Below are 16,115 nucleotides of genomic sequence, written 5' to 3'. Positions count from 1 at the left end.
TATAAAACCCTAAATGAACAACCTAATTGGATCATTGAACCAACCCTTCAATCGATCTAAATAAAAGACACCAGATCCAACACCATAGTCTTACATGAAGCCGGTCCTATCATAACCTAATCCCTAATCTCAAACAACACGCGAGATATTGGTTCCAAGTCTCAGTACTATGAAAATCGTCTGTAGCCACTGCACCAGTGCAATGAACATCGAGTGGTTGAGAAACCTCTAGGTGCGTGCCCAGATATCCTCAGTCATCCGATACTGATCGCACTTCACCGCTTATTGCAGAAGATGTGAAGTCTCAATATGACATGATGTCAATACAACTACCGTTACCAATCTCTAAACCGTGCGAGACACATGCAGTGCAACTGTTATGGGAGGGTACTATGGTAATTACGAAGAGCCAAACCGGCACGCGACTATGGGCGCCTGGGCGGGGCCAAGTGCAGGATTTTATACTCCTACGTGCAATTCATAAATCAACGAGTGCTCCTCTCTGCTTTGGCTCCAAAACACTCTCTCATCACGCTTTCCTCTCTTCGCTCATTGTTTTGTCTCTCACAGGAATTCTCGCAAACACAGAGCTAGAGTGAGCGAGAGGGGGGAAGAAGAGGTTGAGAAACAATGTCTCTTCGGCCAAATTCTCGAACTGAGGTTCGGAAGAAATCTTACAAAACTGGCGTCGATGCAGATGATGCTCGGCGAAGAAGGGAAGACAATCTCGTCGAGATCAGAAAGATCAAACGAGAAGACAATCTCCTTAAGAAACGCCGCGAAGGGCTTCTTCTATCTCAGCAACCCACTGAACCTTCTCAATCCGCCCAGGCGGTCGAGAGAAGGGTACATTTGTCTCTGAATATTCGAGTTCTGTTAGTTTAACCATTTTCGATTATTGTGTTCTCCTCGACCATCCATGTTCTTACAATGCTTTATAGTTCCCCTAATATTTGTGTTGATTTTCGTTCTTCGCTGCTACCCTCCCCCTTCTGTTCACTCATTTATTATTATTTTAGGTACAGTATATGATTGATTAGATTATATATAAAATTTACGTGTTAGTAGTATGAAATCCATAGCTGTACTGCTCTATGGATGATCTTCAGACATCTGAATCAATGTTTATGCTATTTTTATGTTTTTCAAGTAGATGGAAAGTTCGGAGTGACACATCACGAGCTTTTTTTGCCCTCATCCTTTTACGATTATCTCCCCAACCAATTGTTTGAGCTCTGAATTTCCATAGCTTGTTTAGTCGGCCAGAGTTAGAAAGAGAGAGAGAGAGGCTGAAGTAAAGGTTTATCACCGTTGAGTTTCTGTCCTTGCAGAAAAATGATACAGAACAAACTGGTTACTTCTTGTATAAAACTGATTTAGAAGATACTCTTGGGTTGAGCGGACAGAAGACTGTGGGTTGGTTAGAAGGGGAAATAAATAAATAAATAAATAAAGAGGAAAGGTGAAATGGAAACAAAATTTGGTAATTTTCAATTTAGTTTGGTGCTTAATGATATGGTTTAGTTTTCTGGTGATAAAAGGTTGCTTATTGGGGTGAATTTGTACATGGGTATACGAGTGAACAGCGATGGCATTTAGGTTTTAATGTGCATTGAAAATGAGTGCTCGTAGTTGATTTAAAGGATCTTCTTCGTACAGATTTCAAGATACATTTTCGTTTACCTATGCCTATCTGTACTATTGTTCTAAAGCTTGTTGAATTGAGGGGGACTTTTCCCTGGTTCATGAACATTGTAATTTTCAAAGATAGTACTAGGTTAAGGACTTGGGAAATTGAATGTCAACTATTTATTGGTATTTATGTATGAATGGTTTTAACTCATGATTTGTTTACATTTTTGAGCTCGTGGGTGTGGGTATCTATGCCTGTGCAATCAATTGAAGTTTAATATAGGTTCACTGGATCTTATCAAAACCAAACATAGTGACACCATGATATAATATGACGAGGATCCTCTGTTCATGCTGTTCCTTGTACTTATCTATGTCTATGCTCTTTTATTAGGAATGGCGTCATGGGGCTTGGTGTTTTAAATACATAGGTGTTCTATGATTTATCACACTAAATCTCATCTTATGTATGTTACCCCCCTTGTAATTTCCCCCTTCTTTCATAGCATGGACACAACATGTACAAAGGTGCCATGTACGAGGATCTCAGTTACAACGTAATGTGGTCATAATTACTCTCCAATGCAATGCAAAAGCATTGGTCGAGTTCTTATCTTAAAAAAAAAATGTCCGAATAAGTTAATGTAACTAAGAGATGAATAAGTGGCTAGAATAGGAATTCTGGAATAAGAAATACCTGTGACATGCACAAATAGGTGACAATATCAGGAACTTTATTGAGGTAGTTTTGCCATGTCTAATGAATACCCATGAATGCTCTGATAAAGGAGTAATATGGAGCAAGCTAGAGGTGTTTAAAGGATGAGAGGAATGCTTGAAATGAATTGATTGAGGCGGTCAAAGAAGGCGTGATATATGGCCTAAAATAAGTTTGGTTGACAGATGTAACGCCCCGGCCCCATTAACCTTGCACAATATTGTCCTCTTTGGCCCATGGGGCTTAAGGCTTTAAAACGTGTTGTGTCATGTTAAGGAGGCTAGAAGTTATTAACTAACCCAGTAATCTGTCCCTAAGCGATGTGGGACTAAAGTTTGCACACACTCACCGATCTCCCAAATTCACTGGTACTTGCCGTATTCTTGGGTGTCACAACAGAGGAGGATTCTTGCAGCTGATCTTAGTTGATGAATATTTGTGCCTCAAACTCCATTAAATGGGTATCATCAAAGTTTTCTTGGAAAGGTTTAATATCTGTAGCAGTACAAAAGAAAAACTAACGGATCTGTCTGGTTGCTAAGGAAATAAAGGGAAGGGAAGTGAAATCAAATCACTAGTAAACTGGAAAATTTTGCAATCATTACCTCACATGATTGTTTAACTAACTCCAAAACATTCCAAATTTAGTTATTAAATTTTACTTTACTTGCAACCATTTTCCTTTGATTTGAAAAGTAAAATAAAGATTACATATGGAAGGTATACTTACTAAATATTTTAAGAGTTCTATGTAGGTTACATAATCATTGTTATAAAATTTTCCCTTTTATTTTCAAAACTGATCTCGCTTCCCTTCCCTTTACATGCAGCCAGACGGAGCCAATAAATTTGAAACTTCTAACTACTTTGGGTTCTTTAAAACCATCTCATTAAAACTGGGCTTTCTACTAGACTTTCTTTCTCAAATAACACAGAATTAAAACTTAAAAACTAAAGTAGTTCATGATCTCCGTAGGACCTAATATTTAGAACTTATATTTTGGTCCACTACATTAAATCAATAAAACATAACAAGACCAACCCTTATAACATTAAATCAGGATTCATTCTTCACTCCAAGTTGCATCATCCAGGTCATTTCAATAGGTAGCTAAGAATTTGTTTGCTTTGTAAAATCTTTCCTTGATGAAGATAAGATCTGGTTCTTTACTTACAGAAAATGTCTAAAGACCTGATTTTCCCATTTATTCTATTACTGCTGTTTGCTGTAAATAACCTAATGTATTCTTATTTATTTTTCTTGCTATTCTCTAATAGTTGGAAAGTCTCCCTGTGATGGTACAAGGAGTATGGTCTGATAATCCTGTTTCACAATTGGAAGCAACTGCACAATTCAGGAAGCTTCTATCAATTGGTAGGTTCAGGTTTTCTTGCACGGAATGATCTGTTCCATTATATATTGAGATTGTTGACGTAATTGATTTTTTTCCCCAGAGCGCACTCCTCCTATTGAGGAGGTAATCAATGCAGGTGTTGTCTCTCGGTTTGTGGAATTTCTTGGTAGGCACGATATGCCTCAATTGCAAGTATGTAATTTTCCAAAAAATGTGTATCTTTCCTTGTTTTATCTACTCAGCCTGATATGCCTCAATTGCAAGTATGTACTTTTTTTTTTTTAAATGTATACCTTTCCTTGTTTTATGTCCTCAATATCCAAGAACTTACACGCTAACCGTTGTTAAGTCTGCTTACGCCTTTCATGTAGTTTGAGGCAGCATGGGCATTGACCAACATTGCATCTGGGACATCAGAGCATACTCGAGTTGTAATTGAGCATTCTGCTGTCCCTAAGTTTGTGCAACTTCTTAGCTCTTCAAGTGATGATGTTCGAGAACAGGTTTATTTTGGTTGCCTTTCTACTTCTCCTTTTTTTAGTCAAGGTGCTTTCACGCATACGACCTTGCTGTGATTGACTGACTGTTATATACTCTTACTGTTGCTCAAACAGGCGGTATGGGCCTTGGGTAATGTAGCTGGTGACTCACCAAGTTGTAGGGACCTTGTTCTCAGTAATGGTGCTCTCATGCCGTTACTGGCTCAGCTAAATGAACATTCTAAACTATCCATGCTGAGAAATGCTACCTGGACTTTATCAAACTTCTGCCGTGGCAAGCCACCAGCTCCATTTGAGCAGGTGAGGCATTTATAAACTTTACTTCTCTTTTGTTTCTAGGATAACTTACCAGTTGTTGGCTGCGGGTAAATAAATCGTTGTGTTTCTGTATTCTGTAGTCTATAGAGATTAGAGAGTGGAATGGTAGACTTAGTTGTGTCTTAGATTCATACATGTTAATTGACTTGTTGTTGGCTTGTATCAGGTGAAGCCTGCATTGTCAGCCCTTCAACACCTTATCCACTCAACTGATGAAGAAGTTCTAACGGATGCATGTTGGGCCCTCTCTTATCTTTCAGATGGCACAAATGACAAAATTCAGGCTGTGATTGAGGCAGGTGTCTGTCAACGTCTTGTGGAGCTTCTCCTGTGAGTTGCTACCTATGCACTTTGATAAATTGACACTTCCATTTATCACCCTTTTTGTCCTGTTTATTGTTGTCTAAACAGATTACACTCTTTTGTTGACCACTGGAACACATCGCCCACACGTATGGGGATCACTGCCACGCGTCTTTCTCTTTCGTTTTAGCTGATTTATGTTCTGTTTTGGTCATGTGATACATTCAATTACTATTTCTGACTAGTATTTGTTTTTCTCCAGTCATCCATCTCCAACAGTTCTTATTCCCGCTCTTCGCACGATAGGAAACATTGTCACAGGAGATGATGCTCAGACACAGGTGCTTACAAGATTGATGCAAATTTTATCATCTAAAAAGCGACAAGAAAGAGTGAATTTTTTTTTTAATAGGTAGATTGAACTCTTTTTATTGATAATGAAGATGATTAAGAAAAATGGAGAAGCTAAATGTTTCTTGCTGTGTCTGCAAGTCACTGGTGTAAATGCTTTTTGTCCATTTAAACTTCTACGAGGGTGCATTTACCATATAGTAAGGTCTATAGCAACTCATATGATATTATTAGCAGACAAGAAAAACTTTGTTGGAAGATCAATTACTTGATAGGGTGTTAGATTTTGAAATTCTACTGGAACAGCTGAAAGGGGCAAATGTATTTAGTTGAAGGAGGCTGTGAGTGAGTTTATGCCTGCATGATGTTACATTATCTGGATGAATGAGCTGCACAACATAAATGATGTGCCTAAACTTGGGATACGTCGGGAAATGTCATTATCTTCAATTTGTAGTTGTTTTTAATATCTCCTTTGATCGATAGCAGTTACCACTTACCACGAGTGCATACTCTTTGCACTAGTTATGTATAAGTTAGCTTGAACTTAGTAATTTAATGGTATTTGCTGTCAATAGTTAAGTTTTTATTGGTGAGTCTTAAAAGGTCAGAGGACACTATAGTTCTGGACCAACTGGCAGTCGAACCAGACACAATGGAATTGGCCCTCACTCTAGTTCTGTCCGGGCGTGGGACCACCTTGTTTAGAAACTGGCATCAAACTGGGCAGTGGTCTAAAAAATGTCCCAGAACCGGGCCCTTTTTGTAAAGATTCATAACCAAGTGATACCGCAATCTGTCCACTCTCATTGTCATTGTTCAATCATTAATCGGGAGGGGGGGGATATTATGGAAAAATGCTGCCTGTAGAATTAGACCTGCATGAGTTGAAGAAGACCTCATGATTTTTTGCAGGATCAATGCATTCTACTGAAACTAAGGGTAAATTCTAACATGGTTGTAAGACCAGCAATGCTTTTATTGAGCAGCATGTAGGATAACAAAGAAATTATGCTTTATGAAGTTGTTGCTATTGAATGGTTTTTTCCTTAAAAGTTGAGTGATTGAGATGGATGACTGATATGATGCATTGACCAAGTTTGTATAATATAAAAACTGTCTTGAATATGCATATTGTGGTTAACAAATAATGACCATGCATCTAATAAACTGTAATAATCCTACAGCTGTAAGAATATACTCACAAGGTGCATGATATGGTACTCCATAGTTAGGAGTGTGTGGTTGCTAGTTTTAGTTCTTCGTGTGAATTTTGAATTTGTGACGATCTATGAATGCTTTTACATGTAACTTGCATCCTGTCATGGAGTGGACAAGGGGACATGTGAAATATTGATTGTAGATTAGTTAATGTATATGCATGAAATCAAGATGGATTTGCAAGTTTTTAATTTTTCTTTCATTTTTTTACCCCCAGTGGTTTTAGAAATTTGAAAAAGAATCCTCTAATCGACAGTTTGTTTTATATTTTAACCATCCCGCTTGCAATTCAATCAAGTTTTAACTACTATCTGGAGGAGTGGAAAAGAGCTTGCATACTTCTTCAAAAACATTGAACAGGCCATCTGAAACTTAATATTGCATCCTTCTTTAGAACAATCTAAAAGAGCTAGTAAATAATATGAATCTTGTTAAGGGATTTCGATGGGTTTTATGGTTTGGTTCTTGAACCCTGACATTCCATCTGAAACTTAATATTGCATCCTTCTTTAGAACAATCTAATGATTCATATTTCAATCTTATAATTTGATTTATGAATCTTGTTAAGATATGTGTTTGGGGGTTTGTCCCTGTCGTGGTTAGTTATTGACTTTATCTTTGGTTTATTGTTTCCTAGTTAAATATGTAGGAAAAAGTTTTTGTAAACCCATGGAGACGGTTCATCCACCATTCTAGGGTTCACAAGCTCATATACGGTTTTAGTACCTTCCCAAAATACCTCCCAGTGCCCCCCGCACATCTCAAGCGGGCATAGGAAAACTCTGTCCAAATATATATTTAAGTTTTTTACTTGAAGAAATAAAAATTTATAAGCCATTCATGTTTTCTCACCCTTTCTATTTTATGATTTGTGGACCTAAAATTCTTGTACCTAATAAATAAATAAATAAATAATATGGAACTAAAATTCTTTGTGCTTGTTTCTTCCCTTCTTCGAAAAAGGTCTTTATGGTGGTAGATGTGGGGGAAATTTTCATGCTGGTAAAAGTGTTATCATGTGTGCTGTATCATCAGGAGCTACTGTCTTGTGTAATTTTTCTCTCCAACATGAAATTATTAACCAATGGTGCATATTTTCAGTTTGTAATTGACAACCAAGTGCTCCCTTGTCTCCATCAACTTCTCACTCAAAATCACAAAAAAAGCATCAAGAAAGAAGCATGCTGGACCATCTCAAACATCACTGCTGGGAATAGAGGTCAGATACAGGTGAAGTTCTGACTACATCATTAGCACCACACAAGTTAAAAGGTTGGAATAAATATTCCTTACTTTTAAACCAGTTTCAAAGCGGGATCCTTTGCCCACCCATTCTTTGAACCCTGTCATATCAATGATTGATCTTGAAGATATGAACTGAGTGCCATTTGATGATTTCATAATATGAAGAATGTAAACACTGCTAGATGGATTACTACTGTAGGTTCTGGGTACGGACAATGTCTGTCCTGTCATCAAGAATCTCCATGATTAACCAATTTCCGAGAGTGGGTTCAAGGGGACACTTTTGCCTAATTGATGTGTTCTAGGCCATTTCTTTACATATTAAACACTTGGTGGCCAAGGTTAACACCCAATCAAGGCAAGGAAAAGATGGTAATGACTAATGACATTGTTCAGGATCTATATGGTACCCACAGTTTATTTCCATGGCCTCATTTGTTTTGGGGTGGAAATTTAAGGATGTAATTTGGATGGTTGATTGTTATTAGAGCCAATTATCCCAACCCAACTTGATCTCAGACCTGAGCTTATTCAACTTAAACTGAACAAAAAGGGATGAACCTTAACACAGTTTGGACTGGAGACTGGTTGGGTGTTGTTTGTGTTTGTTAGCTTAGTTTTGAGGCATTACCATAACAATTCTACATTCTTTTAAACTATAAATCTGTAAGTGCTACAAAATCAACTTCTCCAGAATGTAGTGCCAACATCTTTGGTTTCACCTGGAAGGAAACACATGATTTGTGGTAAAAAACTAGTAACTGTGTCATAATGTTTATCGCTTCTATTGACTACCTAGCAAAAGAAAAAATTAATTCTAAAATTGCAGCTATAGTATGTGTGTGTATGGGGTGGGGGGGGGGGGGGATGGGATCTTAGACTGCTTATTAAGAGAGAACCTTCTCATTATGGTCCAGTCTTTTTGAACCACATGGAGGTTCCTGTGGTGAAACTGGCTGTGCTCCCTTGGATTAGCCACGTGTCAAGTTTCGGTTACCTTCTCTACCATATGGTTTCACCATGTTAGGATTTTTACCTTATATGTTCAATAGTCGAGCCAAAATCACCCCAAAGTTGACAAAGTGGAATTTTCTGTTATTTTTTGAACGGATTAGGCTGAAACTCCCTGTCTGCACAAAAGTTAAACATCGACAAGGCTGCCATCTGGCAGATACTTGCCTTTATAATTATGAGGGAAAATAACGTCTACAATTAGAAATTTGAGGTCACTTCAAATATCAATAATTATCACTTGAAAACTCCAAGTACACCTTCAGGTTATCTTTTGTTATGACCCTTCAGAAGATGACATCTGTCTTTCAATTTTTTTCCCTTTCTGATAACTCAACTCTGTCATTTCTGAACTGAGACCAAACATACATGGGAACATCCCCGCCCAGCTTCGCTTGCTTCATTTGGGTTTAGGTTTAGCCCCACCAAGTTGTGTGCAATATGGCATTGATTGTATTGGAACTTGGAAGCAGGTCATAATTTTGATTTTCTCTTCTACTTACTGTGCAACAGGCTGTTATTGATGCGAACATTATCCTCCCTCTAGTACAGTTGCTTCAACATGCAGAGTTTGACATCAAGAAAGAGGCTGCATGGGCTATTTCAAATGCCACCTCTGGGGGATCCCATGAGCAGATCCAGTATGTTTATTCTATTTTTCCTACTTCATTATTGTATTCAATTCACAGTAAGTCAGGACAGTCATAGGCTATAGCTGAATATAGGTAATGAAGACTAAACTCGTACCAGGAAAGTCCTGTTGGAATTTAGCTCAAACAGGATCACAGGTGGGTTAGGAACTATAAGACTGACACAGAGAAGTCAATAGCCTCAACAATTCAAATCAGATAGGTCTGAAATTGTAGTGGATGGGTAAATTTAGCAAGTATAATGGGCCTTGGTGCAACGGTAAGGATGTTCCATCGCGACCTAGTGCTCACGGGTTTGATTCGGGGACTTGGGAAGCAACCTCTCCTTGAAGCGGTTGTAAGGCTGTGTACGTTATGACCCTTCTCAGACCCGTAGTGCCGGGAGACTCATGCATTGGGTAACCTTTTTTTCCCTTCTAGTTTGACTGTGTGTGCACCACAAGCCTTGTTGTGGCAAACACCAACAAATATGAAAATAAACAAACACAGATTCGCACAACACAAAGATTTAATGATGTTCACACACCGATGTGGTGTGCTACGTCCTCGGGCGAAGATGAAGATGTTTCACAATGTAGAAGAGAGATTATACCCAAACAGCGGCGAGAAAACTCGCTCTGAAACCCTAGCTCTAAAATCCCCCCAAATTACAATGACTTGCTCAACAAGGCGATAGTACATTATATACTCCAAGTCGCGGGTCGATCCATCGGGTCAAACTGTACCCAACCCCTCTGCTTTCATCACAGATCTCAGAAAACTTCCCATTCGGATCTCCACCAAAATATATCGGAGAGGGTCATGCTTCAAAATGGGTCAAGAATTCAAGACAAACTTAACAAGCCTATTGATTGATAAAATGTGTTAGTGGAGTGTTAACATGAAACTTAACATCCCTCTTCGTCAAAACTATTTACTTCTTCGGAATCTTGTAACGTGGCAACATTCCTATTCACTGCACTGAACCTCCTAGCAGACCCCAAGTAGCTGGGATGAGGGTTTTATTTAGTTAAGAAGAGTTCATTCACTATAGACATTTCTTTTGTTTTTTTCCCTCTCTTTAATTGTATAGGAGATGACTGATGTAGGAAGAGAAGGAAACTTTGACATTGTGAATCCTTGGATCTGCAAATGTTGCTTGATCATCAGTGGAACAATGGGACACCACTCCTGTGCCTGTGATTGGTGCGGCTACTGCTACCTGCTTAAGCTCTGAATGACTTAACAATACTCTGTTGCTGCAGATATTTGGTGAGCCAGGGGTGCATCAATCCACTCTGTGATCTTCTGATCTGCCCAGATCCTAGGATTGTGACAGTTTGCCTTGAGGGACTTGAGAATATTTTAAAGGTGGGTGAGGCTGACAAAGAGATGGGGAAGACTGATGGAAGCAATATCTATGCACAATTTATCGATGAGTGTGAGGGGTTGGATAAGATTGAGAACCTGCAAAATCATGACAACAATGAGATCTATGCGAAAGCTATAAAGATCTTGGAGAGATATTGGGTGGATGATGAAGAGGAAGAACAGAATCTTCAAGATGATGTTGAGGCAGGAGCTCGACAAGTCTTTGCTTTTGCAACTAGCCAGCCCAATATTCCATCTGGGGGCTTCAATTTTGGTTGAAGCGTGTTGTTTAATCTAGCTGTTTAGTGTTTTGTTGAAGGAAAACAACTGAATATATCCTTGCTGCATGAATTAGGAATTTTTGGTCTCTCTTCTTAGGTAGCGTCCTAGTGGACGCTGACAAAAGTGTAATAGGGTTTGAATCATGGATTTTATTTTGACTTCTATTTTTATTTTAGGTATTTGGATAAAGAAAATCAAGATTCATGACCTCCTCTAAATTCAATCAACATTAGCAGAGTGAAATAATGGTCAATGGTTAAAAACGCTGTTGTGTTAGGACTGCCCCCACTTCATTCTACAGAACTGAGACTACTTTACATTTATAAAAATGGGTGAATTTGAAGAACAATGTATTGAAGAAATGCGGTTGGAGATTACAGAAAAGTGGCATGCCTTGAGGTACTCTGATCTTAGGGTTGAAAATTGAAATTTCTTTTACCTATCCGAACCATTGTACTGATGGAATACACAACGCTAGAGATTTCATGTAATTTCTTTGGCTTTTGGTCCTATAGAATCTACTAGTGCAATATGCAACAGATCACACGACCAGTTTATGTGGTTGAGCACAGGTCTTTAATACAGAGTCGTACGTTATGTAATGGAATTCTCTTTATAGGCAAACTTCAGATTAAAATGAAGGGCAAGGGAACCCTATCCGTCTAGTGTTCCCACGTCCAGACACAGCTGGGAGTGAAAAAATCAACTGTGTGCACGGGCAGCTGGATCTTTTTACACCCAGCTGTGTCTGGGCATGGGAAACTCTTAATCGGACAGGGTTCTTTTCTCCTAAAATAAAGACTGGACTTTCAACAAGTCTTTTAACGGTTTCTGACAGAATTCCAGTACACGACAGGGAGAGTAGTTGCTAGAGCTTCATGCTTTCCTCACTGAACGTTACTCGGCCATGAAATGGGAAGCAAATTTTACAAAAGATTTCCAGGTTTGGTGAACTTCCAGATTAATGTTATCTCCTCCTGTAATACTGATCGGAACTTGACATATAGCATTGGCTGAAAACAGTGGTTGAAGAATCTCTTAAGTTCCATTTTTTGGAAGCTTTGACTGAGTATGGAGCAACTGAGTACTGGCATTGAGGTAGAAATCCAGTGAGATCCCAATTCGGAATCTGAGGGCTGAGAAATGATTTTATGGAATTATTCTTATAAAAATCCAGGTGCTTTATTCTGCTGCATCCTTCTATCGAAGATCACATTTTAACTGCATTTGTTTAGAATTGACGAAAGAAAATTGACAGATAACAAAAAAGAATTTGGAAAGAAAATATCATTAATATCTTTCACAATACACTATTCACCCAATTGAAATCAAGGAGAGAAAAAATATAACTTTACTTGCACAGACACCATGTTAAACAAGAAACAGAGGAGAATTACCTAAATACTTTCTCAACCTTCAGAGTTCTTCCACTCCCTTTACTTGAACCAGATGGACTAGTTGAACCATGAGTTCTGTCCTTCCCAATAGCATCTTCATCATCTCGTACAATAATAACATCTTCATCATTTTCATTGTCCAACTCACCCTCTTCTTCCAAATACTCTCCGTAATCTTCATCATCTTCATCATCAAAATCCAAATCCTCTTCGTCTTCCATACCTGCACGGAGGGTGTGGAACTCGGGAGGTGGAGGGCAATACTCAGTGATGGCTTTGTCCATCTTCATCACAAGATGGCGGATGACCCTTTCATCCTTGTCTAGCATGCTCTTGAAATCATTGATCCATTTGGCTTCCAGCTCAAAATTCATCAAAATGTAGTTTGCACGCGTTGCTTTCTTTATACTGTATGCCAATCTCCGGAGACCCCAGTCATTCAGTCTCCATATCTTGCCCTTCTTCTCTCTTATGAAGTCTACAAAAATATCAGTGAAAATTTGGGAGTTTCAGGTCACATGCAAGTAGTTCAATAGTTCTGCAAACTAAAACCCATTGAGAACAAAAGTATGTTGTAACTGACACCCAAACTTGGGCAGTAATACAGCCCATAAATGGTTAAATCTAAGCAAGTCATTCTTGCAAAAGAACGGGGGCCATCCTAACACAACAATTTGAATTTGTCCAAGAAAGCACCACTGTCCATGCTCGGGTCTTGAATATAGGCATACGAGATGTTAGGATTTAACATAGAATATCAATTAAATTTTTTATGGCTTTTATATGAGGAGAGAACTAGCATCATGAAGAATGCAAATGAAGATAATACCTAGTTGAAAGTTTATCAAATAAATCCAAGTAAACAGAGCTTGACAATGAAAGGAGATCACCTTCAACATTTGAGACTACACTGCTAACCTCTTCCGCATGGTCTTCATGAATCAAATAAACAACTTCATAGTGACGCACTGCACCAAGGAAAAAATTTCTCAAATAAACATAACTATTTTCCCCAGTTGAATATCGAAGAAAGTTTAAGAGTTTACAAGTAGAGAATTTAACTGTTACTGCAACCCCACAATTTTATATTAATAAGCAGTTTTACAGGAGCATGTTAAGGAATGATCCCGTCGTGAGTTCATCCAATAGAAGTTACATTGTTTCACTGAACCCAATGATTCATCATTCCCTCGGAAAATCGTTCCATCTCTCTCCCTCACCACATTTAATGCATGTGCCTGCATTGGCATGCTTGCATCTGTGTGTGTTTCACTTTCAACAGGTAAGCTTGAATCAGATTGGCGACCCAAAACACAACACAATAATAGCTTAGGTTCAGTTGCAATTGTGCATGAAATAAATAGATGCAGTTTTTTTCTTTTTTTTTTTTTGTAACGAAATAGAAGCAGTTTAAGCTGTATAAGAGGAAGACAGAGAAGGAAAGGGAAATTATGGGAGGACATGATGGATAAACAGGTGAAGAAAATGGAGATCAAAAACCACTTAATGCAAATACAAACTCATGGAAGAAGTTCAAAGATGTTTATACTTTTATCAGTCAAACAGCAACTAATGATGGAATGTAACAGGAAATTTATTTATTTTCCCTTGTAAGCCTTCCATTCCTCAAAAGAACACTTGAAGTTAGGCTGATAAATAACTAATAATTTACCTCGTTCTACATTCAAATCACTTTCCAGCTGAAGATTCAGGTACTCGTAAAGTTTCTCTGCAGATCAGCAATAATTTAACCATTCAGCGACTTCAGTATAGAGTACTCTACAATAACAAAGCAAATGGACAAACAAAACCCTAAAAAAACCACTTACCTTCTTCAGCATCAGCAAATTCAGGAAGAAGTCTACCGTCTTCCCGGAGTTCCTTCTGAAATCGAAAACAGATACCATTCAGAAAAAAAGGATATTTAATGGTTTTATCTATTTTAATACATGAAAATGATTAGCAACCCACCAACAAACTGCAAATACCCACCAGGGAGGGAGACGCAGTAATTCAAACCCAACATATAATGCATAAATACAACTATGCAACTACAGGTATCCTCAGGATTATCATTAAATTTAACTCCAATTACAATTCTATATCATTTAAAGATAAGAGGGTTCTGGAAGAAACTTTTACAATGAATTGAACGCCACTTCTTGTCCTGGACATAAAACAAAACTCAATTTCAATAACCAAAATATAACTCAAGAGATGAGAACAAGCAAAAGAAAAATCACGACTAGAACTCTTTCAAGTCGAGGGCTCAACCATAACTCTTCTCATACTCTTACAAACTGTAAGGTAAGGAAAGGGAAACACTCTAAAACGCCCTTTTTACATGCACTGTCAAGATAAGGTAATGGAGACTTTTCCAAATCCAATTACTAGACACAAATGCTTCTGCTGATAAATTCAAATCTTCTAGTAAGTAAAAAGAATCTAAAATAACTAAAATCTGAATATGGTCTGCTTGCTAAATCACCTGTTTGAACAACACGGCTTCAGGAAAGGGTCCTGTCGCTTCATCTGGCTTAGGTACGAAGCTATGAGAATCGAATTTTTCCTTCTTCTTCTTCGCTGCTACGACCACCGAGCTTCTTCCCCTATAATCGAGAAAGAGCTTCTGGGAAGCAAATGAGCGAAAAGAGGGTTGCCCGTTAGAGTAAATGAAGCCGAAAGTATGATTTTCCAGAACACTACCGCTACGGAACCATTTGGAGCTCTTGGGAGAGAAACAACTTGCAGGGGATGCTTGCATGAGGACTTCCATGGAGTTGACTGAGAACTCGAACTCTAGGTGAAACACTGATTCATAATATTCTCTATCACTTCGGAGTTCGGAAATACGTCGTAGGGGTAAGGATATTTCCCACCTTGCGATTGCGTTTGTCTCCCGTGAAATATAAAATCAAAATTTGTGAATTACCAAGATAATTAATATTGGCAAGCGTGGTTCCCACTTCCCAAACATGACGAGGTATTATTCTTATTCTGCCAAGTGAAGAGATGATGTGTCCATTTCGACTATCATTCAGTCACGTGAAGAGATGATGTGTTCATTGTGACTATTATTTAGTCACGCCAAGAGATTATGTGTCCATTCCAACTATGGTTTGAGGAATCAATCGGTCAATCTATACCAATTTTGGACAATCTCGTGTAACAGACCAAGGGAAAAAGCATAAAAAAGGGGGGGGGGGCATGATTGTCTGATCCTAATATCAGCAGTACTCGATACCGTGAACTTAAACCATGATTTTTTTTTATTATTAGATAGAGAGGACATAATCTATATTAAGCATATGGGTGTCAATTTCCAGCACAAACCGATTCTACCAATCGAAACCTCCTTGGAAATCCAAACTGAACTGAACCCTTATCAGTTTAGTTTCGATGAGTTTTCATGAAACCAATAGAAAAATGAAATGGATCATAAATTGAATCAACCAAATAATGGACAAATAAGAATCAAAACAAGAAAAGGTTTGGTAAGATTTCGTTTGATTTTCATGTTTTTCATTATCAAGAGAACCCTATTTGCTTGTGTGGCCTCTGAGCCAGTGAGCAGGTCAATGTGAATATGTACAAAAGCATCTAGGTGGGGGTAGTGCAATTTTTATTTGCCCACTTGTGTCTTTCTGAATGTATTTATGAAAAATCGATCGAAAACAAAAAGTGTATCTTAACGATTTGGTTTCAATTTGACCTAATACCAGTTTGAATTGATTCAATTCAATCAAAACTGGACCGGACTAAACTGATTGATTGATAAGTT

At 38.2% G+C, this 16,115-nt stretch overlaps 2 protein-coding genes across 2 annotated transcripts; one reads left to right on the top strand and one right to left on the bottom strand.

Annotated features, from left to right (window-relative positions):
• Nucleotides 1-485: 485 nt before the first annotated feature.
• Nucleotides 486-11,160, top strand: LOC122067809 (importin subunit alpha-4). Its single transcript, XM_042631654.1, has 10 exons — nt 486-846; nt 3,629-3,725; nt 3,806-3,897; nt 4,077-4,208; nt 4,320-4,505; nt 4,690-4,853; nt 5,089-5,167; nt 7,501-7,629; nt 9,169-9,296; nt 10,550-11,160. Exons 1-10 carry the CDS (start codon nt 631-633, stop codon nt 10,932-10,934), a joined length of 1,608 nt encoding a protein of 535 aa, XP_042487588.1. The 5' UTR covers nt 486-630; the 3' UTR covers nt 10,935-11,160.
• A 1,049-nt stretch (nt 11,161-12,209) lies between these two features.
• LOC122067816 lies at nt 12,210-15,231 on the bottom strand. Its single transcript, XM_042631663.1, has 5 exons — nt 14,823-15,231; nt 14,164-14,218; nt 14,007-14,063; nt 13,225-13,302; nt 12,210-12,812 (listed from the first exon to the last, which is right to left on the bottom strand). Exons 1-5 carry the CDS (start codon nt 15,108-15,110, stop codon nt 12,331-12,333), a joined length of 960 nt encoding a protein of 319 aa, XP_042487597.1. The 5' UTR covers nt 15,111-15,231; the 3' UTR covers nt 12,210-12,330.
• Nucleotides 15,232-16,115: the final 884 nt, after the last annotated feature.

This window comes from Macadamia integrifolia, chromosome 2 (genome assembly GCF_013358625.1).
Source record: "Macadamia integrifolia cultivar HAES 741 chromosome 2, SCU_Mint_v3, whole genome shotgun sequence".
NCBI classification, from domain to species: Eukaryota; Viridiplantae; Streptophyta; class Magnoliopsida; order Proteales; family Proteaceae; genus Macadamia; species Macadamia integrifolia.
Note: the sequence above shows the minus strand (reverse complement) of the source record. Positions and strands in the feature narration are given on the sequence as shown.

Excerpts from the sequence above, each read along its gene's own strand:
- LOC122067809 (XM_042631654.1), top strand. The coding sequence starts at position 631 with ATGTCTCTTCGGCCAAATTCTCGAACTGAGGTTCGGAAGAAATCTTAC. Across the intron at positions 847-3,628 it reads CCCAGGCGGTCGAGAGAAGG|TTGGAAAGTCTCCCTGTGAT; the intron begins GTACATTTGTCT and ends ATTCTCTAATAG. Across the intron at positions 5,168-7,500 it reads GAGATGATGCTCAGACACAG|TTTGTAATTGACAACCAAGT; the intron begins GTGCTTACAAGA and ends GCATATTTTCAG.
- LOC122067816 (XM_042631663.1), bottom strand. The coding sequence starts at position 15,110 with ATGGAAGTCCTCATGCAAGCATCCCCTGCAAGTTGTTTCTCTCCCAAG. Across the intron at positions 13,303-14,006 it reads TGATTTGAATGTAGAACGAG|TGCGTCACTATGAAGTTGTT; the intron begins GTAAATTATTAG and ends TCCTTGGTGCAG. Across the intron at positions 12,813-13,224 it reads TGTAGTCTCAAATGTTGAAG|ACTTCATAAGAGAGAAGAAG; the intron begins GTGATCTCCTTT and ends ATATTTTTGTAG.